Raw genomic sequence first — 24,476 nt, 5'->3', positions numbered from 1 at the left:
CATAAAATGATAATTTTAAGCATTATATTATGCTTAGACAAACTGTTAAGAATTTAATAAATATTACCACATGTACTGCCCCCGCCACAAAATCACAAACACTGAAATTCTAGCACAAGGTCTGGAAAAGTAACCCCCTGAAGCTGTCGTTGTTTGGTCACTAAGTTGTGTTTGATCCTTTTTTTTTGCAACCCCATGGACTGTAGCCTACCAGGCTCCTCTGTGGGTTGCCATTTCCTTCTCCAGGGGTTCATCTCGACCCAGGGATCAAACCCATGTATCCTGCATTGGCAGGCAGATTCTTTATCATGATCAACCCAGGAAGCCCAATAATAGCTTTCTACCTTAAAATGATAATTTAGAAAACATGTATTATGCTTAAGGAGAAAAGTAAATGATTAAAAATTTAATAAATGCTTCTCCCCCAACTCACAAACATTGAAATTCTAGCATAGCACAAGTTGTTTGGAAAAGTAATCCCCCAGAAGCTATTAAAAGTGAGTTAGAAAGAAATTTTCTGCATATCAAGATAAGAATAGTATAATTTCCAGATCTCATCCAGTGTCCATTTAAATCTGAATGTATCCAAAGCTAAATTTTTTTCTTCAACATAAATTCTGCAGTTAAAAGACTTTCATAAAATTGATGCTTCCTGGAATCTAGGAATAAAAACACAATCCTAAATATTGAGTTTGTGTACCAAATAACTAGTTTAGAAATAAATCTAACTGATGTTCCTGATTCAGGAAAATAAGAAAACATCTGAAATTCTGAAACTGGCCCTAAGCAATTCCAAATCTGCTAAAATAGTAATTTAGCTTCAATTTGCACCATGAGTATTAAAACTAAGGCTGAAATTGATAACAACTGTTAATTTAAGGGTTTCAGTGAAGCACAATATGAAAAGGGGAGAGCACAGAAGGATCAAGATGCTAAAAAACAAGTGTTAGGTAAGTGAGGAGCCAACATTTAGAGGCCAGGTGAGCTGTTTAGATCCCACTGCATAAGACTGGTTATAGGTATGCATATACCTTTGAGGCATATAGTCAGGATTTTGCTAAGGCACAGGCAAAGATGGATTCTAGGTAGGTGCATAATCCAGGAATTTGTAAAAAAGAAGGAATTCATGGGTCAAAGTTGGGTGGGATGGGATGAAGACAGGACCTGACCGTAGCCCCTAAGGAAGGTGATGGCAGTGAAGGGGAGATGCAAGCAGGTACAGATGAGGAGGAATAGAAAGCGGAGATCAAGAACTCTACTCCTAGTGGAAATAACCAGATAAATCAAAACCTGGGCTTGTGGATGCTGAAGACTTCGATAAATAGAACTACCAACAGATCCTAATCAGATTTAACTGGACATTACCAGAAGAATTCAAACAACAGACTGCATGTGGCCCAGAGAACACCTACTCCAAGTTGCTTTCACACTAATCTGAGCAGTTGAGGTAAGAGCTCCTTTTCTGGGATTCCAGCCTAGATTAGGAAAGAAGTCAGGGTATGGGCATCTTTGCCAAGCATGTTCTGTACCTTTAGTGTACAGGTCTGTGTTTATTTTGTAGCAATCTCACTAAGGGTTTGGCATAGACTGTCCCTTTCTTTCACCTCCTTAATCACTTCAACAGGGCAGGTAATCTCTAATAAGCACCTGGGGAACAATGACACCTACTGTTTGAGCTACTGTAGCTCCAATTAAAAAAAAAAAAAATCACTGCAGATGGTGACTGCAGCCATGAAATTAAAACACTCTTGCTCCTTGAAAGGAAAGCTATGACAAACTTAGACAGCATATTGAAAAGCAGAGACATCATTTTGCCAACAAAGGTCCATATAGTAAAAACTATGGTTTTTCTGGTAGTCACGTACAGATTTGAAAGTTGGACCATAACGAAGGCTCAGTGTTGAAGAATTGACGCTTTCAAACTGTGATGCTAGAGAAGAGTCTTGAGAGTCCCTTGGACTGCAAGGAGATGAAACCAGTCAATCCTAAAGGAAATAAATCCTGAATACTCATTGGAAGGACTGATGCTGAAGCTCCAATACTTTGGCCACATGATGCAAAGTGTTGACTCATTGGAAAAGACACTGATGCTGGGAAAGATTGAAGGCAAAAGGAAAAGGGGGCCGCAGAGGATGAGATGGTTATATAGCATCAATTCAATGGACATGAATTTGAGCAAACTTGAGGGGACACTGGAGGACAGGGGAGCCTGGCGTGCTGTAGTCCATGGGGTCGCAGAGAGTCAGACAGGACTCAGCAAGTGAATAACAACAAGCTGCAATAAACTTGCCACATGGGACAGTGACAGGTGTAGATTTGTAGCTATTTCTTTCTTTTGCAAAAAGAAAAGTCACTAAGTTGTTTTTGATCACTAGTTTTTTGATCAATAGTTTTGGTCACTAAGTCGTGTTTGATCCTTTTTTTTTGCAACCCCATGGACTGTAGCCTACCAGGCTCCTCTGTGGGTTGCCATTTCTTTCTCCAGGGGTTCATCTCAACCCAGGGTCAAAAATAGCTTTTTGACCAAAAGCTGTTTCTTTCTTTTGCAAAAAAACAAAACTACTTTTTTCTTTTGCACAAAAGGACAAATGGTTCTATGGTGAGTTAGGTTAGGCTGGAGAATGTCCAGTAGACATTGGAAGATGGAAATGTCAATGGAAAAAAGACAATGGAAATGTCCAGTAGATTAACAAGTGGTTTAGCCATGATTGTTAGAACAGCAATTGCAGAAACTGCAGCTCTACAAGGTGAAAGGTACAGCAAGGTAACGAATGAAATGGCTTCTCTCATTCCCTGTATTCCACCACCTTCCCCCAGCCACAGGGAAGTCCTGGAACCTCCACTAGTGCACGACAGCCTCTCAATCTGCTCTTCATTTCTACTCTAGATGCTCTCTTGTTGTAGATAATGCATCTTGTGTCCACTGCAATGGCTGGATGCCAATCTAATCTCTTGTACCTGAGTTCCTTTATGGATCATCTATTCTCCTTCCTCTGACATGGGAGGCCTGCTTTGCCCTTATCTTCCCTCTGTTCTGACCTGGTCTACCTGAAGACTGCCCACTCCCAAACTTGCAGCCACTGAGATTTGCTGTTCTACTTCCTGTTAGACCCTTCAGAACAAACCACCAAATGGAATATCCTACCATTAAATACCCATCCCCACTACCGGGCTGCTTGCGGTTGAACCAACTTTTGGTGAACACACATCTTAGATGTATCTCATCTCTTGATTTGGCCTTTTCTTCCTCTGAAAAAGCTGGCCAATCAATACTGTTGATATACAATATTTAGTATTCAATACCCCTACCCAGGGAAGACACCATTTTGCAACTACCAATCATGTTTTACTTTTTAAAGGCACAGAAAAAATTATTTTGGATTTAAAAGAGCCAATTTTGTTTTTCAACATGTTAACAAATCTTTACAAAATTCATTAGTCATACAATAATGCCCCATTCCTAACACTGCAGCAAAGGAATTGTAATAAAGTGGGAGAGAAAGGAATGGAAGACAGGACGCTAGAAAAATTTATTTAAATATATTTAAAACATTTAAGCATTCATTTGCTCTTACTTGAGGTGGTACAAAAAAAAGTGCACTGATTTATAAACTAAATTATCAGTGGACATGTTAATGGTTCTAGTTCAAAAATCTAGAAGAACCTAATCATAGTTAACAGTCATGTGTCCTTTTCTTTCTACTTGAATTCTGCATGCTAGAATAACCCAGGAAAAGTCAACCTCAAACCAGCCATGAAAATAATTTGGAAAAAAAGATTCATGTTTTATCAACAGATTCTTCCTGCTTCATGTCAAGAAAGAAGGCAAAAAACAATCTAAATTAGCTTGGACCAATCTAATCCTTACATAATTTCTAAGATTACCATGTAATGTTTTTCAGCAAAGGAAGCTACATTTGAAAATTTTAATTTTGGGCCAAATAATGGCTAATTTTGCATTTATGAAGTATCTCCGCTTAGTTTAAATTCCTCTCACGTGAAAAGAATGCCTGTTGGTAACTTTTTCTTTTTCTACAACTTTACCTCTACTGTAAATGTGGGTAGTATGCATGTCCCCCTCCCACTTCCATCATATTTTAGTTTTTATTACTCTTAATAATGAAAGGCCAAATAGGGTCTATCATGAGTTCAATAAATATGTTAACTTTCTTTACATTCTTTGCTTTCATTTTGGCAGTATAGAATTTCTTTTTCAAGACTACAGCATTACTCTAGGTAATTATAAAACTTACACTATAAAACACAATAATATATATCTGAGGACTTATGATTTTTATAAGCCCATTTTCCCCACCTGCTTTTTAAAAGAGTGGTAAAAAATAAAATTCAATACTGTGCAAAACACAGACTGATGCAACCCAGAGTAATAAAAATAAGACAAATCAGAGAATAGTTCTCATTAGTCATCAGGATCTGGTGCTACAGTCTTCTGTACTGTGTAGAACTTAATTTCCATTAATATACGATAATCATTTGCTTGATATTACTATGTGTATTTACATAATGAACACTAGCATCCCTGTGTACCCAGAAACATCCTCATGGGTTTATAGTAATTGCACAGTCAAGATAGCTTATAAACCAGAATGTGCTGATTTGGTTGGCAGGAAACCAGAATGAATCAAATGGACCACCATGTCGTCTCAAACTGATACCTCAAATGTTCCCTCTCTTGCCACAAAGTGATTATGCAACATGCTTCAAGTCTCTAAAGGGCAGAACACTACTGTAAACCAGTTACTTGGCCAAGCCTGATGTCTTATGACACATTTCAGAACTATGATGGTTGAATTAAAATCTAAATCTAACTCTAAGACTATTGCAACAAATCAGATTCAAAAACAAACAAAATATGGATGTCACATCCTCACACTTTTTAAAAAGTAGAATTCAAAATTGAGGAAAAGTTAAGGAAAACTTCAGCAATTTAAAGTTGAATTTATACATTCATATTTTTTTTCAAATATATTTTCTAAGCCTTTGAGGTAGGTAGGTAGTGAGGAAAGAAATGCAAAAGTAAGAAAAACCTGGCTCTAGGTCATTACCTAAATGAGGTGGTTCACTGATAATCACATCAATGCAAAAACTTTTTAGTTTGGAGGGAAGTGATCTCATCTAACATCTACTTTGATGTAAACTTACCTGTTTCAAGAGTTTTCATTCTGACTTCCTAAACTTTAGAAAATAATCCTGAACTCCATGAACTTGCTGAATATTAGTTTCATACTTTACTACCATATATAAAATGATCTGACACCACCTAAGACTACTTCAGCAAGTGAGCCTTAGGCTCAAAGCCCTCCCTACTTGCATATATGTGTAGAATGGAGTTTTTAAAATTTAAAACCTAAAATTAGGTTATGGCCTGATCACTAGGCAGACTTCAAAATTAAAATGACTACTTTGACATCTTTGAATTTAAAACCAAATATCTTATTTTAGTCTTTTCAACTATATTAAAACTTTTTTAAGATTTCTTAAACAAAAGAGAGAAAAATATAGCATGAACATTATGGTAAGGGATTCTAATAAGCTTAGTCTGGCTACAGGACAGAATATTCTCTATTGAGAAGAATTAATGTAGACAAAACTAAAGAATTCTTAACCCTCCCCCAATTCCCTGGAACAGACCAATAAAAATCAAATAAATACCTCAAATAGAAAGGTGACATAGGTCTTTCATCTTCCTGCGAACTAAAAGGAAAATGAAATTTGAATTAATTTATGTTAACATCATAACATCTAAATTTTACTAAAACTCTATTCCCCCTATCAAAAATTTTGTTTTGACACATTTAATCTCACCATGGAGTAGAGTTAGCAGAGTACACTCTACCTTGGACCCAGCCAAGACCAATAACTTTTTCAAGGGAGATCATCCAGAGAGGTTTCTTTCAAGATTAGCCCAAGGCGAAAGTAATTCACATCACACTTTCAAGAGGAAGCGTTTAACTACTTATTCTAGAAGCCCAAGCTCATATATTACACATAAACTCTTAAAATGATTACATACTCAATTATCTCAATAAAGTTAATTACAGCTCATTAACATGATGATGAAAATAAGAGACAGTCAACAAAATATTCCTAAGTGTATGATGCTCTAGCAATGCCCAGGCACCAGTACACATCTCTTGCTCTTTGCCTTCTGCAGCTACACCCAAGGTATTAATGAAGGTAAGTAACATGGAAGGACACAAATGAAACTACTATAAAAACACTTTAAGTTCCTCAAACAACACAGAAACAACATGAAGCTTAATTAAAAGTATTTAATTAAAAATATAAAATGTATACTACAGTGAAATATTTTTTCCTTCTTTTACCTGCTTTTCTCTTTTGATAAATGACCTCAAAACAAAGAATGAGTTTCTCCCCTTCAGGTCTACTAGAGTGGTCTTTGAACTTTTTTGATTATGCACTTGTGCAAAATTTGCTTTTAAGTAGCCATTCCCCTGAATATATGACTAGGTATCTATGTTAAATATGTTCAACATTAAATAGACAAAAGTATAAATGTATTAGATAAAGTTAATCTAATACAATTAATCTTCTTGTACCCTTGTGGTACACGACAAGCATCACTGATGAAAAGATAAAAGTTTTCTTCATAATATTACCTTGGCAATCACCAAAAATCTTATTATAAGTTACACACACACACACACACACACACACACACACACACACACACACAAGTAGAAAAGGTCTGGCTGTAAGACGACACATAAAAATATGACATTATTTTTCACTCTCTCATGATTTTGATTTCCAATGTCAATATCACTCAGCAATCTTGGTGTTTATCTTGTCAAAGATTTTACTGTTTGTAATTGACTGTGCCAGTTCTTCTCAAGTGAAAGGTAATGGATAGATCAGCGTTACTCTTGACTCTAATATTGATGGGCTGAGGCTTGATGAGTTACAGACACTAGCACCTGGGAAACTTCCAGGTGTCTCGGGAAGAAACCCCTGGAGCCATGCTTCGCAGGAGTGATTACTTTAAGCCAGACCGACACAAGGGGCTTACACATTTGACATCAAAATATTCCTTGAAAACACTTAACAAATTATAAACACGTTAGAATTGGGTTTGTTTCCTAACCAAGGGTTTGGTGTCAAAAATAATAAGTATAACTGATACTATGCAAAAGGCTGCAAAAACCGATAATGATTTTATTGTAATAGGAACATGTGAGCAGTGTACTAAACACATTTTTGCCCAGAACAGATCCTTAACTCTAACATGTAACCAATATTAAAGAAAATTAACAAATTAACAAAGTTTCTTTAGTAAACATTCCATTAGCAATATGGTTGGCTTTCTTAAAATTCAGAAGTGCCTTGGGAGATAATTTAATGGTGCAGAGTTCCGAACACAGCTGTTCATGTGCTTTGGCTAATATTTTGTGTGCATGCATGAAAATGTCCTTGTAGCCAACAGAGGCAATCAAATTTTTTCCTTTACATCTTCTCTCCTTCACACTTCTATTCATCAGTGAGGCACTATCTTGTGCTTAACATTAATTATCTCATGTAAATCCTCACAAAAACTTCCCTGGTACTTACCTGCCCCTCTCTTGAGAATAGCAGGCTCAGAGCAGGCACATAACTTATTCAGATCACACAGCTAGTGATGTGCAAACAACAAACATATTTTTTATTGTTCTCTGCCTTGCCTTCAATTTTAACTTATCAAAATATGATGGGATGAATGTCCTCATTCTGGCACAACATCTTGTGCACTTTATAATCTCTATGCCATGCTTCTGATTATCGCAACTCTATACCAACCTTAGTCAAAGTCCACTCATAATGCTTTATGCCTGATAGCACGTACAAGGTGATTAATTTATTAAAATGTATTGGTACTATGTCAAGAATGCCTCTTGACAGAAACATGAGTTTTTAAATCATGAGCAAATATATTTTTAATTATTTTTTGGAGTATAATTGCTTTACAATGTTGTATTAGTTCCTGCTGTACAGAAAAGTGAATCATTTGTATGTATACATATATCCCCTCTTTGTATTTCCTTCCCGTTTAGGTCACCCCAGTCCTTCCGTCAGGGCTCAGCTGGTAAAAAGTGTCTGCCTGCAATGCAGGAGACCCAAGTTTGATCCCTGGGCCGGGAAGATCTGGAGAAAGAAATGGCAATTTACTCCAGAATTCTTGCTTAGAAAATTCAACGGACAAAGGAGCCTCGCACGCTACGGTCTATGGGTTCACAAGACTGACAGACTAAACCTACCTAGGTCAGCACCGAGCATTGAGTGCAGTTCCCTATTCTATACATTAGGTTCTCATTAGTTATTTTATATATAATAGTGTATATATATCAATACCAATCTCCTAATTCATCCCCCCTTTCCCTCCCCACTCCCATCCATATGTCCGCTTCCTACATCCATGTCTCTACCTATTTTTGCACAAGTTTGTCAATAAAAGACAAAATCAGAAATTCTTAATTTGGATATGTCCTTAAATTTTGAGCAGTGTTAAATGTTTCAAAAAAGAAAATGTAAGCACTGTTATTTAAATGAAATGAACCAGACTCAGTATTAACTCACTATTAGATTTGCTTAGTCAGTAGCAGTCAATGGGACAGCAATCTATGCACAGTACCCAAGAATAAAAATAAAATTTGAAAAGAAAATGAGGAAAATAATTAATTTTGATAGTTAATTAGCCTATTTCTATTTTCCCTTTCATAAAAGTAATGTAATCTTGACTACACTATAAATTCTGAAACAACTAAAGCATTGATTTCAGATAAAGTCTATTAATTCTAAAAATCAATTTTATGCACAGATTTTAAAAGCAAGTTCAAGGAAAAATGGCCAAGGACAATTCTTCCAAATAGGACAGAGAAAATAAACTTTTCCACAAAATTTACACATTGGAATGTAAAACACTTGAAAAGATCACCATTTCTACCTCTGTGCAACAGGAATATTGGACTATTATTATATGCCCTCAAGCACCTATTTATAGAGTTATTTATGCCTGTTCCTAGCTTTACATCAATCTCAGGCATGTCCAGTGATGTTGAGTTGTAATTTTTTGCCTAAATTTTGAATTGAGAATTAATTCAGACCTACTTTCAACTTTTAAAAATAAGCACATGTACTGTGAATGAAAAGGGGAGTGTGTGTCATGAAATCAAGCCAATGACAAACTGTAACAACTTGGAATTCATTCAATTTCTTCCTTGGTTACTAGTAAAAACACCATATTTTAATTATTTCTTGTTTGCTGACTCTGAATAATAGCCAAGTTTAAGCAGCCAATTGCTTTGCTTTTTTTAAAAAAATTCAAATACATTGAGAAATTTGAGCAATCATCTCATGTTCATCAGGCCATTGAGTGCTTAATGTCCTTAGACATGTGGTGTTATATTCTCTCACAACAGCTGCCTGTGGGGAGAACATTTATCAAATAGACCCAAGTAACAGTCCAAATCTAAGAAGCTACAGCTGAGAAGAGCAATAACAAAGATAGAAGGGTTAGTGGGGGCCTATCTAACTTACCTTTTTTACAGTTAATTTTTAGTTTACCTTGGAGTATAGTTGACTTACAATGTTGTGTAGGTTTCAGGGGTACAGTAAAGTGATTCATTTACACATATACATATATCCTTTCTTTTTCAGATTCTTTCCCATAAAGATCATTACAAAATATTGAGTAGAGTTTCCTGTGCTATACTAACTTACCTTTTGATGTGACTCAACATTGGTAAATGCACCTAAATGGATGACACCTAGACTTAACGATCTCTTCCTGAGCTGCACTCATTTCTAAACTGAAGCCACAGAGTGCAAAGCCTATCGATTTAATTACACAGCAAGCTAACTGAAACTGCGAAAAACGTGGCGCTTTCTATGCCTAAGAAAAACCAAATACTGTTGGGAGAATTCCCAGACTGAGGTATTCAGAATGGACCCTCAATTACTGGATCAAATCACCATTCCATTCAATTCCGTTTTGAACTGTCACGATAAATGTTCCAATTAGTCCAACTTACTAATTGGTTAATGTGGCTGGCTACCCCCCAAATTAACATAATCTGCATATTTAGCTACACACTTTAACTACATTTTCAAGTGATTTGAGCTAGACAAAACAGTTTGTAAGTGTTCCTTGGGTATTGAAATGTACAGCAAAATAGGTAAGGATTAGTTCCACTCACTGAAAAACCAGAAAAAAAAAAATCTACTGGGGCTTAAAAAACACAAACAGCCAAAGGAGGAGAAAAAGGGAGGGACTAGTGAAAGGACAAAATTAAAAGTATTAAGTAAACATTTTCTCTGGAATTCAGGTTTTCCCCTCATGTTGCAACAAATGTGCTAAATGGAAGAATTTTCTTAGATGAAATTTCTTCAAGGATAATGAAGTGAGTGAGAATTAGCATATTTTCTTTCCTTCCTTCTGCAAAAAATAAAGTGCCATACTTGAGCCTTTTTGATTTATCCACAGTCTCAGGCATTAACATTTATAATCCCCCCATTTATAGCATTTATAACCCTCCATTTGGGGTGTGATGTAGCAGCTGGTGTTCTGCTACTCAGATTTTTGGTTCAGCTCCATTCAGGAACACAGTAGAAAACATCCTCCCTGTTACTTTTGGAAAACAAACGTTATGAGTTTTCAGATCAACTTCTGGCCAACTGTTTGCCCCTGTAAGTTCAGGGGTACATTTTTGTAGCTATATGTATGCTTCTTTATTATAAACCCAAGCAACTTCGCTTACAGTTTTATTATTTGTATGCTGTAACCAAGAAAGCAACACTTAGCTGCCAGGAGAAATAAAAACAAACCACTTAAATTCAAGAGCAAATAGGTTTTCCTGACCAATGGGTAAATGCAAAGAGCTGAAATTGTTAATGTTCACAAGACTAGAAATTTTAGCTAACATGAAGAGTAGTATTATGCTTTGGAAGCAAAACAAACAAAAGGCTTCCAAAAATTTGCAACTCTCCCCCCAGTAAGATACGGAAATAATTCTTTTCTTGATTGCTTAGTACAAATTTGAAATATATTTTTTGGGGATGAATAGTATCTCCGCAAAAATAGTATCCCCTAATCCCAAGAAACTCAGGATATGATCATGTTTGAAAATAGTCTTTACAGAGGTGATCAAGTTAAAGCTACTGCAATGGGTTCTAACTCATACAACCAGCACCCTTTCAGAGCAGGCAGGGGTGGATACACACACAGGAAGCACACCATGTGAAGACTGGAATTGTGCTGCCACCAACCAAAAACTCTTGGAAGTAAGGAGAGAGGCCAGGGACAACTCATTTCCCAGGGTCTTTTGAGGGAGCCCAGCCCTGCCAACATGTTAATTTGGGATTTCTGGCCTCTAGAAGTGAGACAATAAATTTCTGTTATTCTCAGCTACCCCGTTTGTTTTTTCACAGCTGTGCTAGGAAACTAACAATTCTACTAAAATATTTCCCCGCCCCCCTACCAAATCCAGAATTAAGAATCTGCCTAACAAAAGTGTCTCTATCTTACACATAGGTTGTACTCTGGAATTTCATTTGTAGGAATGCTAAAACTAGAATCGGTTTCCCACATTGACATGGGGATTTGACTTCCAGGCCTGTAGTAACCTCTCATTCAAATAAATTATTCTCAATAAGCACTCCAGAGTCAGTGTTTTGAAAAACTTTGGCCACGATCTAGTTAGAGACACATTTTACATTGTGACAGTACAGAGACACATAAAAGGGACACACGTTTCATAGCATTATTCTTACTTGGGATATTTTCTATTCTGTCATATTTCACTTACATAAAATTATATAAAACACTGGTCACAATCTGCTAAACTGGTTTTATGACCACCAAAAGGTCATGACCTACAGTTGAAAAATGCTATGCTAAAAACACATCGGCCTGGCTTGAGGCATAATTAATACACAATGAATGCTGCTGAATTAAGATCTACATTCTTGTAGGACAGACAGCAAACACTCTTTTTTCTGCCCCACTGTCAGAATCAGCTCTGGGCCAAAAAAGTACAGATTTTGTTGAGCCTGGATCACAGAGAAAATCAGAGAGAAAGCAGGTCCAGATATATCTAGCAATATGGATGTGAGAAAGTTGTTCTAGGTGAGTGTGGGGGAGCTGATAAAGGATTTCCAGGTCTCTTCAATATTCTTTTCCTGTTTATACCACAGATGGTGTCAAGAAGGAGACTCAGGGACCCATGGTCTTTTTGATTTCGCCTTCCTTACTGACCTGGGCTTCCCAGGTTGCGCTAGTGGTAAAGAATCTACCTGCCAATGCAGAAGACGCAAGAGATGTGAGTTCAATTCCTTGGTTGGAAAGATCCCCTGGGGTAGGAAATGGCTACCCACTCCAGTATTCTTGCCTAGAAAATTCCATGGGCAGAGGAACCTGGTGGTCTACAGTCCATGGGGTCGCAAAGAGTCAGACACAATTGAGGGCTTCTAGAGATTACTAATGCTGTGGCATTCTTTATCGCCTATATTCTGTCTCTTTGATTCAAAGAACTAGTATACTTGGAAGGAACTAGGGAGCATCTTACTCTATTTCAGCCCCTCTACCCAGCGAGTTCTATCCCTGGATGCCCTTCTAATGAACGTTGTTCAATCTCTAGGGAACTGGAGGGGACTGGTGAGGGTGTGTGCCTGTCAGCAACAGGATGTAAAGCTTTTAAGCAGGGAGGGGTGGGGCTGCTTTACCTTCTGTCTCTTTCGCATCTTTTCCTACAGTGAGAAAGTCAAAAGGAAACTATTACTACCTGCATTACTACCTGCGCATTGGCTGACACAGCCGAGTCTCACACCGCACTTTACAGGGGATCCTGGCTGGAGATGTGTTCAGAAGTCACCAGACAGAGTCCTCATTCCTGTTATAATATTTCAGTTGCATTAACAGCCAACTGCTCTCCTTAGAAAAAGAATCCCTCACCTCCACTCACGGTCGGTCACCAAACTGCACTGATTCTATCTCAAAAAGAGACAGATCTCTTGAATCTGACCTTTCCTTTCCATTTCCACTGCCTTACTCATTTTCCCCTGCCACCCAGACCAGTTTCTCCTTAATACTGCCATCAGATTTATCTTCCTAACCTGAAAGCCTCTCCTGTTTCCTCTTTGTCTTTGGGGTGAAATCCAGATGTCCGAACCTGGCACGCAAGGGCAGCGAGCTTCCATCAACCTCGCACTGCACTTTCGTAACCCTGTCTGTACGTGTTGTTCCCTCTGTCTTGAATGCTTCCGGCACTTCTCTCTCTGCCTGGTAAATACTTCATCTCTCAGCTCAAATGTCATCTAATCTGGGAGGCCATCTCCATCATCCTGGAGAGGAGAGCGACTTCTCCATGCAGGTTCCCAGACACTCTGTCCACAGCCATAAACCAGAGCCCAGCACATGATGCCAAAATTCCAGAATTTGGAAGCTGGCCTCACCTCCTGGACTGATCTTTATCCACCCCCGCCCCACCCGCATCCCAGCACCTAGCAAGGTACCCAGAACATTCCGGGTGTTCTGTCAGTGGCTGAGGAATAAAATCAGCATCACTCAGACCATGCTGAGTGCTGACACGACCATGTGATTATGCATTTTGAAAACATACACCGTTTATAATTTGTAAAATTAAGTTTCCCAACTGGATGCATTCTCAGAGAGCTATATGTTGATTATTTTAAGCTTGCTCCCTGCTATTCCAAACTTAATTGAACTGCAACTGTGCCATGGGCTTTCTCCCACCCTTATTTAGAGAATTTATTTTCTCCCACTGCACAGTTAGAGGTGGGAGTGCTGCCATTGCGCCAGTAATGTAAACACTGTACCTTCTGTAGGGTGCTGTGAACCCAGAAAAGGATATGTTCGGGCAAGGCAATGTTTGAATACGGGCTTGCCACATACTCTATGTGTTTGTTCTGGCTTGAGAGCAGGAAAAGAAAATTTTTTCACTTCATTGCAAACCCAAAGCTTTGTGTGGAGCTTAAAGAAAGTTTTGGTTTAGTCACAAAACTGTTTTCAAGCCAGCTGCAAGCTTTCATTTGTCTCTGAGATTCTTGTTCAGCAAAGTGCTGTTTATCATTATTATAGATAGAGCAAGATCACCTTCGGGAGGCAGCAATTTAGAATGTAATATACAGTAAGTTTCTTTTTTGAGTGGGTTGATATTAATGGATAAGAGAATATTTTTAGAACATTAGCAAATACATTGAAATATTTCCTAATCTTTGGCTCTGAAACAAAAGCAAAAGAATAGGTGATACCTGCAAAAGGGAATAGTAAACTTTTTTTTTTTTTTCAAACTAACTTCTTTCAACTATTACCCTGGTAGTTCAGACGGTAAAGAATCTGCCTGCAGTACAGGAGACCTGGGTTCAATCCCTGGGTTGGGAAGATCCCTTGGAGAAGGGAATGGCTACCCACTCTAGTATTATTGCCTGGAGAATCCCAAGGACAGAGGAGCCTGGCAGGCTACAGGCCATGGGGTTGCAAAGAGTCAGACACAGCTCAGCAACTAACACTTTCACTTTACAACCATTCTTAATGGTTTGCTATAACAAGGTGCCACAGATTGGGTGGCTTCAACAACAGAAACACTGACTTCTCACATTTCCAGAGATTGGAAGTCTGAGATTAGGGTGCCAGCATGGTCAGGTTCTGCTGAGAGCGCTCTCTGGCTTGCAGACTGCCATCTTCTTACTGCACCTCCACCTGGATGGGGTTGGTGGATGGGGAGATTGTGCTCTGCTACCTTTATCTCCTCGTAAGGGCACCAATCCTATCATGGGAGTCCCACCTCCATGAGCTCATGCAAACCCAATTATTCCCAAAGGTCCCGCTTCAACATACCATCACACCAGGGACTAAAACTCCAGTATATGAATTTGAATAGTTTTATCATTTACAAAGAACTATAATATTCTTTAACCACAAAATTTCCCCTCTAAGTAAGTATGTTAGGCATTATCACCCCCACTTTATAGGTAAAGAAAATGACTTGCCCAAATTCACATGGCTAACTCACTGTCAGTGTCTGGATATCTGGATATGTTTCTTGACAGCAAGTTTACTATCTTTTCATTGCTTTCCCCAGTGTTTTCTGCTGACTCTCTAATACCTGTCCTTTTTTTTCCAGTAGTTTAGACAGGGTGATCTCTGTAAAATTTAAGCATAACCATCACTTTAATTTGAACTAGCTTCTTTGTTTGGGGTAAATAGCAAATATTTAGACTTCAGAGCCACTGCAGCTATCACGTGACAGCAGAGCCCATGGAGGTCTTCCCTGTTCTCACTCATTCTCATTTCTACCAAACACAGACCATACTGGTGATGAAATCAAAGTTCAGATACTCAACCCCAGAAGGGTTAACCCAGACTTGAGGTAAGGCAGCTTTTAACTCCCTCTGAGACTGAGGTGGGCCACAGAGGGGACGGTTGGGGAGGTTGAGTGCTATCAAAGTGCCAACAAGTTTGGAATAGCACGAGTGTTCAGATAAATTAACCTAAGGCATCACCACCACAAACAGTAGAGGGCTCTCTAACATCACACAGGAGATTCACAAGCTGGCCCATTACTGCCGGGGTTGTTCCTTGGCTAAGTTCCCCATCATCCCCATGTTACCAATGTTTACTTGTTTGCAAAAGAATATTCCAAAAACCAATACTTAGAAAGGCCAGATGGATTCTGTTGATAAGAGGTTCAGTGAAATTTTCCCATGTTGGATCACTAATATATGTTAATTAATACTGTTGCTATAAATCTTCTTAAAGAGCCATTGCAATTTGCAATTTGGTATATTTCACCATCATGAAATAAATATTCAATAATGTATATTGTATATCATAATTTGTTTGAGGAAGTAATTAAAAGAGAGTTATACTGACATTCATCTCAATTTCCCACTTTTATAAATAAATCTAGCGGAAAAAGGGCGGAAAAAGGGATGTGAAAGCAGATGACAATGCATTAAAATCAAAGGGATCTAGATTAGTCATTAGCGCACTTAACTTCATCTTCCATCATTAGTTTTTGTGGCCACAAGATGAGTTAGTGACTATCTGAAAGTTAATCTAGCAAATCAAAATACCGCTGTGAAGTTGAGAGCTTTGTCATGGACATAAGAGTGAGCAAAGACTATTTCTTAGCCTATTGAAATCTTCTACATATGAAATGGAGATCCTTACCTACAGATCCACAATATCCAAGGAAAAAAATACTATGAAATATGAATCACGAAAAGAGCTTGAGGTATAAGTAAAGTCTAGAGTCTAATAAACTATCTCTTTAGTGATAGAAAGTAAATTTGTTGTTGTTTAGTCGCTAAGTCTTGTCTGATTCTTTTGTAACCGCATGGACTGTAGCCTTCCAGGCTCCTCTGTCCAGAAGATTTTCCATGCAAGAATACTGAAGTGGATTGCCACTTCTTTCTCCAGGGTATCTTCCCAACCAAGGAACTAAACTTGCGTCTCCTGCTGAGCTCACCAGGTAAGCCCTGAAGGTAAATTTAGTACCTGAGAAAAAACTTGCTTCAATTCTTTATATAGTTTCTCTACTTAATTCTGGTATTATTCTATTTCCTTGGAAGCACTTTTTTAGCTGGCAAGAATATCCATACAATGTTATACAACACAAATATTTTAGTATTTCTAAAAATAACTAGAATAATTTAACTATCTCAATAGATGTATTATAAGATCGATCATTAGTTTAAGTCATTTTGAAGTGAACTTTAAGAACTGAGTTCTTTACAGAGGATCAAATTTTAAACATTCAGCCTTTGCAGTTTTTCTAAAAATGGTGAGTTGCAACATAGTCACTTCCATCCTGGAGAAAGTCTGCAAATTATGTTAAGTTATAAACAGATAGTAAAATACATTAATGGGAACCAAAGTATTTTACTTCATTCTTAGCCTTCAATCTGTTATTGTCATCTTAGTTACTGATTAGCAGTAACAAATTTATCTTCTATATACTTTCATAACATGCTAAGAAAGGCTAAAAAGTCACTCATGGGAATTACAAGCTAAGCAGACACTGGGGTACAAACATGCCCTCTAAAAAGATCATGCAGTTATATGAGGTTAAATAAAACATAGGGTAATATTATCCACGCAGGTACATCTCTATTATTACGTTAATTATAATGCCCATTACGGAATTCACCACATGTATTGTAATTGTCTGGTAATGTGTCTGCGTTCTCACTAGCATGTGAGCTCTTTGAAGCAGAACTGTGTTTTCATTCCTTTAGTACCACTGGCAATACAGAGTAGTATTCAGTCATAAAGAAAATATTAAAAAACATTGTGAGTATCTTTTGTTTTAATAGGTAACACTGACCGTCTAGTAAATGAAAACATCAATTAAGACAAAGACACTTCACATAGGTCCTGATATTCAACATGTTATTTAGGGATGCTGAGTAGTATAGTGTTAGTATCTTATATATACCTGCTGTCAATGGCTTTATATAAGTTATAATCATTAACTAGAGTTTAGATCAGTGTTTCTCTGAGTGTGTGGACCATTTGTACCATATTTACTTTCAGGAAGCTTGTTAAAATGTCGATACTTCCCTGTCACACCCAGATTCAGATTCAGTAAGTCTAGGGAAAGAGAGGAGCAGAAAGACACTGATTTTAAAATAAGTTCCCCAGGTAATTCTCATGCATCTAAAGTATGAGAAGCACTGGACTCTCTGCTCAATACAAACATAAGTGAGCATGAGTTTCTCTTAACTGGTATTTAAAGCTATTCTTTCCCTCATCCACTGTTAATTCAGTTTCTAGTCCCTCAGTGTTCTTAAATAGAATGGAACAATGCATTGAGCCCACAACGCAAGACTCTGCAACTTTTCTGCTCCAGGCAGGATAACAGTGGGGGTGGCTGGCAACAGTCATCTCTACTAGAGATCACAGAAATCCTTAGCCAAAGACACTGTATTGGGTTTGGAAGAAGCAATTACGTGTAGAAACCAGAAAGCTTTCTGCATAAGCACTTAACTTTCCTTAACAAAGAGAACCACACAAGCCTACCTGTTCCTTGCCTTCAAGAGGTGTTTGATCACAGGCAGGCACAGGCTGCAGTGAGGATTGCAAGGTAACCAAATTAAATCCGCAGACATAGGGAGACAGTGAATACAGTGATCAGCAATCTTGAATGCAAATTCACATTATTCCTCTTATATAGGTTTATTTATAAGGACTAATAATTAATAAAGACTAAGGACTAATAAGTTTGGAAGAAATTACGTGGATTCTATTTTAGCTTTCATCAACTTAACTCCCTAAACAATATTTTAGCAGAATACAGATCTATTTTCTTAACAGTTATTATATCATTGTACAGCTTATTAGAGTTCAGTTCTAGAAAGGATGTGCTTAAGACACGTAAGAACTGACACCATTATAAGAAAAAAATAGGCCCCCAGCTTTAAAGTTGGAAACCACATCAACAGTCCAAAAAGTGTACATTAGTTTTTAGTCTTCTTGCAAGTTCCAAATGCATGGCCCTTCCCACTGAATTAATATAGACAAATTTCAGATCTATCCATCGATCACTTTCTGCTCCCTTGGGTTATCAATTTTAGAAAAGGAATTCCAGGGACATCCGCATCAAGTTCCATTACAGTGCAGTTGTCATTACAGTGAAAGAAAAACAATTATACCGTTTTATCTCACAGGGTACATCTGCAGGAACCATTTTGCAATGAACACTCAACTTCAGTTTACCTTATTTTCATGTTAGAACATGACCATCTGGTAAAATGGTTTTTAAAAAAGAAATTCATATTTTGTCTAGGTTTTCCTCTTATGGATAAACCATATTTACTATGTGACTTTTAAAATCACTTCCATTAATAAAACTCTCTATAGTTTTCGTGGAGGAAGCATTTACATAGAATCAAATACCACTGTATTTACAGCAGTTGTAGCTGAAATAGAATAACATGACTGGCAAAAGACATCCTAAAAATCCTAAAACATGACCTTGGGCAACTGAGGACTTACTCCAAGCCTCGTTTTCCCGTTGTGAAACTGGAGGGCTGGACTCCGTCACCTCGGAGGTGACTTCCAGCTTCAACATTCCAGGACACCTTATTCACTTAATTTACCAGCAGTGATCTTTTTGACATGCCCTTTGTTTAAACCTACTTTTCTCTGTTTTAGTATAACTCCTCCACCCCACCCCCCAATCTATATTACAATCATTAATGAAGAAAACAGAGCCTTGTGCTCAATCATTCTTACAGAGCAGTTTGGTTTGTTTGTTTAAAGGTGTCATCTGTGTAATAAACCTATCTAGAATCATTCATGGGGAAATAATCTCCTTAGCAACTATGTCCATGTATTATAAAGTACTTATTGATAGAAAATCCTTGTCTAGATAATAAAATTCAACACAGAGGGCTCCTAAAATACATTTTTAAAATGTCTTTCCCCTGTCGCCATCCTTCAAAATGAGATTAGAGCTCACGGCGGAAATGGCAACCCACTCCAGTATTCTTGCCTGGAGAATCCCAGGGAAGGGAGCCTGGTGGGCTGCCATCTATGGGGCCGCACAGAGTCGGACACAACTGACATGACTTAGCAGCAGCAGCTTCACAACATCACTTAGAAACTCATTCAGTTTCTAATTCAGTTTTATTTTAAACCTGCTCAATATATCCTTCAGTTTCTGTTTTTCTTCAGATGTCAAAGCTATTTTCTTATACTTAATTCTTCTTCACCGAACAGTGAAGAAGATAAGAAGTTGGGCATAAGTGTCAGCATAAGAAGCAATATGTTTACATTTTTCTGGTCTTGAGTTTGCAGCAGATTACTGAAAGATGCCAAGTGCTGGCAAAGTTATATAGTTTTATACCACTCAGAAAATACGGAAGAAAAACCCCAAATAGGAAAGAATACTACCTTTGCAGAGGCATGATTTCACAAGCCATCCTTGTCTGGAAATTGGCAAGGGACCCTCACAACTGTCTCTTCCGCGCCTAGTGGGGGCGTCTGTGCAGGGACCGGCTGCTCACAGCGGCTGGGCCAGGCTGGGGGCGGGAGGTTGCACCTCACCGCCGCAGAAGCAGCTCGCTCTGCAGTCTGCCAGTGTCCCGCTGCTGTCTGCCTCCAAACTTCTCCAAGTGCCGCCTCTCTTACATTTCCACCGCAGTCCACTTTGACCTTTGTTCCAGGGAAGCAGCTGAACCACCCAGCCAATCAGAGGAGCAGCTGCTGCAAGGCTTAAAGGCGCTGCTTCTTTTGCGGCGGCTGCTGCTCCTCCCCTGGCTCCTCAGCGGGCTTGCCTAATTCTGGTAACTCGAAACTTTCCTCGGAGCCCTTCCACAGACGGGCTTGTCAGTCTGGGGGAACAACCAATAACGGCGGCAAGGGCAGAGTCCCTTGACGGCTCAGTACTGAGACTGCCAACAAGGAAATCCATTTGTCAAGGGAAGACACTGCCTCTGAAACCGAAGGTTTCTGTGACAGGAGGCATAAGCTGCGTCCTCTTTTCTTCTTAAAAAAGAGAAAGGAAAAAAATCAAACCACTAACACTGAAAGGAGTGATACTCTTCTAGAAGGCACGCAGGCACTCTTCTAGACCCCTGCCCTACCCATATTTATTTCCTGCTGATGTTTACATTGCGGCGGCTACTAGTCACTGGTGACATCTCCCAAGGCACGTAGCTCTCATTTCTGGGGAGAACACACGTCCTAAGACTGACTGCTCAGGGTCTCAAGGGATCAGTGTGACTATTTCCCATGGAAATGTTTCAACTTATTATTTCTGCATTTTATCCTTATAAAATTGAATGTGCTTATTTAAATACCCATTTTCCTCTGAGAATATCACCAGCATATTTTTGGTAGGTTGGTTATTTATTGATCTCTCTCTCTCTCTCTTTTTTTTTTTTTACAGGTAACACCAAATCAATTTCTCATTAGGGCTGCGAAATGCCTGTTAGTTACCTAACTTTCCCTTATTTTCCTCTTCAGTGGGGAATGCTAATGTGTTGTTTTAGGAACGTAACTGTTAATCCATAGCTTTCAAACACTGCAAGAACAAATCTAGAAATATATTTTATTAAGCTTTCCTTCACAGCATAGGACTTGCTGAGAGTTACAACAAAGCCCAGAGCATCGCTTTTAGTACAAGGGCAGACGGCCAGGGTCCACAACATTGAGAAACAGAGGGGGCTTGTATGACCAAAAAGGTATCCTTCTCCCCTGTAGTTTTCCCCAGATTTCTTACAGATCACTCATAATTCTGAATTTAGAACACAAAGCCCTACTGTAAGCATCTACTCTCCTTTGCTATACCTACTAATAAAAACATTCACTGTCCGACTAAATACTCTATCATATTTATGACGATGGATTAGTCATCCTAAAACTTATATTCAGACATTATGATAGAATCAATAACTAAAATCAGCCATTTAAAACAATGGAAGTTTCAAGTGTTTTAAAGTAAATTCAGAACTTACTTTTATTGAAGGTAACAGTACAGTGTTTTGATTCTAGACTTAGAAATTCTAATCGTTCTCCAGTAACAATAACCTTGTTTTATGTATTTCTTGTTTTTTACCTTTCAAAAATGCATCTCTACATCTTGCTTAACACTTCATTTCTGGAGATAGGAAATCACTGTTACATATCATGATATCATTTCACTGATGAGTAAACTTGGTACTAGAAAATGAAGCAATTTGGAAACGTCACCTGGAAAGTTAGTGGCAGAACAGAAACTGGTTTCAGGATTGCTCAGGTCTGCTTCAGATCCCTGCTGTGCACCATAGTGCCTAGTCTCGTCTACATGAGTTTTTAAAATATTTCATAGGATAACATATTTTTAGAAATAGTTAAAATTCAAGGGATAGAAACAATATCTTCTCTTTTAATTTTATGAACACATCAGTACTGTATGGCTAACAGAGACATGAGACCAATAATAAAGGACCCAGCATTACAAAAAAATATGTTAAATCATATAATAATTTACATTCAATACATACTAGATGTAAATACTGAATAGGAACGTTCAAATTTTAACATCTGATTCCACATACATTTCCTGATCATTAAATCTTCCTGTCAACATCCCCCTAATATGCCATATTACTAGTGAGATGTCAGTGGTCATTTCTGAAAATCACCTAACACTATAACTCAGTAATTACCTGCCCTTTCAAGTCTCTATTGTTTATTTATAATAATTCCTCCTTTTTCACTTTTGGTTGATTTTCAGGGCATGACTAGATCTTTTTTGAATTTATACTTGGACCACAGCTCCTCCTCTCAGACCACACCCAGAGTCCTGGATCACTGGAATAGCTTTATTACTCCATGTCCTACGCCCGCATGTCAATTCTTCATTGTCAGGGAGCAGAAGCGCCACTCTCTGAACCCTGCCAGGGCCAGCTTCTCAAACATGCCTCCCGGACCACATTTCCTCCACAAGCCCTACAAGGTGCACCTCTCATAACCAGCATACCGCTGCCTCCCCACGCCTCCTCCTCCTCCTGAGCTCTCTGTCCAGCTCCAACTGTTTGTCCATGTCCGCGGAGGACAACCTGCACCCAAACCGACGAGCACACAGCTTTAAAAAAAAGATGCATTGCTGGCTTTCCTTAGTATCTAGTTTTTCCGAAACAGGTTCACTAGCATCCTCTGCTTCTTCACCCTGCATACATCCTGCCAGCTGGGTGACCTACTGCCAGGCTGCTAAACATTGCAAAAGAAAAGTCACAGAACCCTGGCAACTGGGTAGATTAAAAAGTCCTATTTAATCTCGGCCTGAACCTCAGTACTATGTGTCAAGCTTGTAACTGTCTTTGATTTCTGATGGCATTCCCAAAGAAACTGCTGCTGATTTCCAATACTACAAATCTGAACCTCTGTTATGCCACTAATTACTTTGCTTCCTAAATTTACGAAGAAAGTCAAGATCATCAAATATGAGTGAATTCCTTTGGTCTCCTTTGCATTAAGTGTTGAAGTACCACCACCAACACCTAACACACACACACACACACACACACACACACACACCCCTTGCTTGGTTCTTTTTGACTTCTTCCTAGTCTCGGGGAACACATCCACACCCACAGGACTCAAACTTCTTACACACACACACACACACACACACACACACACACACACACACACACACACACACACACACACACACACACACACACACACACACACACTTGACTCAGAGTAGCAAAAGAGGTTTGTTCTGGTCCACTGTCTGTCTTTGGTTCCGACAGCCATTATTAGACTGTATGGTGTTATTGCTTAGTGCAACTCTTTTGTGACCCCAGGGACTGTAGCCCTCCAGGCTCCTCTGTCCATGGGATTTCCCAGGCAAAAATGCTGGAGTAGGTTGCTATTTCCTTCTGCAAGGGATCTTCCTGACTCAGGGATTGAACCTGCGTCTCCTGCATTGCAGGAGGATTCTTTACCGTGAGCCACCTCGGAAGCCCTTATTTAATATATTTGCACTCATCTAAATATAAAACTCAGACCAAAAGAAAGGGTTCTTTCTTTCCTGTAGCTGGTTGATAATGTGTGTTATTGATGAGTAAATATAATGATTTATCATCTTTAAAAGCTTTCATATCATGGAAATGCTGTGGCATTCAGATGCCAGCTTCATGTCAGCCACTTACTATCTGCGTGCTGAAGATAACTTCTTCATTTCCACATCTATTAAAATGAACACAGTATAACTTCTCAGTACATGCTGACTGCCTTCATGTACCACCCCTTCAGTTTCTTCTCCCTCCTCGCCTTTATTTTTGACATTGGCTGTGGTCGATAATGATCCTGTCTGCTGATGAGCCCTGGACTTCACTAGTGTTCTCACCCTGATTGCTGGAGAGCAAGTTTAGCCAGAATCCCGTGTAGTGGTACCAGGGTATCTAAATTATATGTTCCCTAAAAATCCTGGCTTCATAATTACAAAAAGTCCTGTCAGATTTAGTCATTGCCATTTATAAATACTATACGAGCATCTTGTGGAAGGTTTTGCTCCTTAGTGCAATTTATAAAGATTGATAAAAATAAGAGGAAGAAACCTTGCCTGAGAAGCACTTTCTTACCAAACCTGTAAGAAAGAAATTATTTCAACATATTTTTTCTTAGGAAACAAATCGATCTGATGTTAAAACAACATATGAAAACAAAATAATGTGGCCAAGAAATGTTCTCAGTTCTTCAGTTGCTTCAAGTTGATGTTGAAATTAAAACAAATGAAGCCACATCATTTTTGGAGCAGTTGTTGCTCTTGATATCACAAGTGCAAACAAACCTATTGCCAAACACTTGGAATCTGTTGAAGAAGTTATGTAAGAAAATTAGAAGTCTGCAAGCCAGCTGAAGTGTAGAAAAGGAAATAGACAGCCTGGGAGAGATTGGGTAATGTAAAGTGCTTAAAAGATTTTGAAAGTTTTGGATAGAATCT

General features: G+C 38.5%; 1 protein-coding gene across 12 annotated transcripts in view; it reads right to left on the bottom strand.

Annotated features, from left to right (window-relative positions):
* FAM13A (family with sequence similarity 13 member A) overlaps window positions 1–24,476 on the bottom strand; it is a 323,915-nt gene that overhangs the window by 80,857 nt on the left and 218,582 nt on the right. For 5 of the 12 annotated variants that reach the window (XM_043871497.1, XM_043871494.1, XM_043871499.1 and 2 more), the window contains one exon: window positions 5,674–5,715. The exons of 1 other annotated variant lie outside the window; for it this stretch is intronic. In XM_043871497.1, coding sequence (XP_043727432.1) covers window positions 5,674–5,715 — 42 coding nt within the window. Of the gene's footprint in view, window positions 1–5,673; window positions 5,716–18,055; window positions 18,101–19,930; window positions 20,587–24,476 lie in introns of those variants that run through there. 6 more of the 12 variants (XM_043871500.1, XM_043871501.1, XM_043871506.1 and 3 more) reach the window with 5 other exon arrangements.

Source organism: Cervus elaphus, chromosome 17 (genome assembly GCF_910594005.1).
Source record: "Cervus elaphus chromosome 17, mCerEla1.1, whole genome shotgun sequence".
NCBI lineage: Eukaryota > Metazoa > Chordata > Mammalia > Artiodactyla > Cervidae > Cervus > Cervus elaphus.
This window is presented reverse-complemented; position numbering and strand designations above follow the sequence as displayed.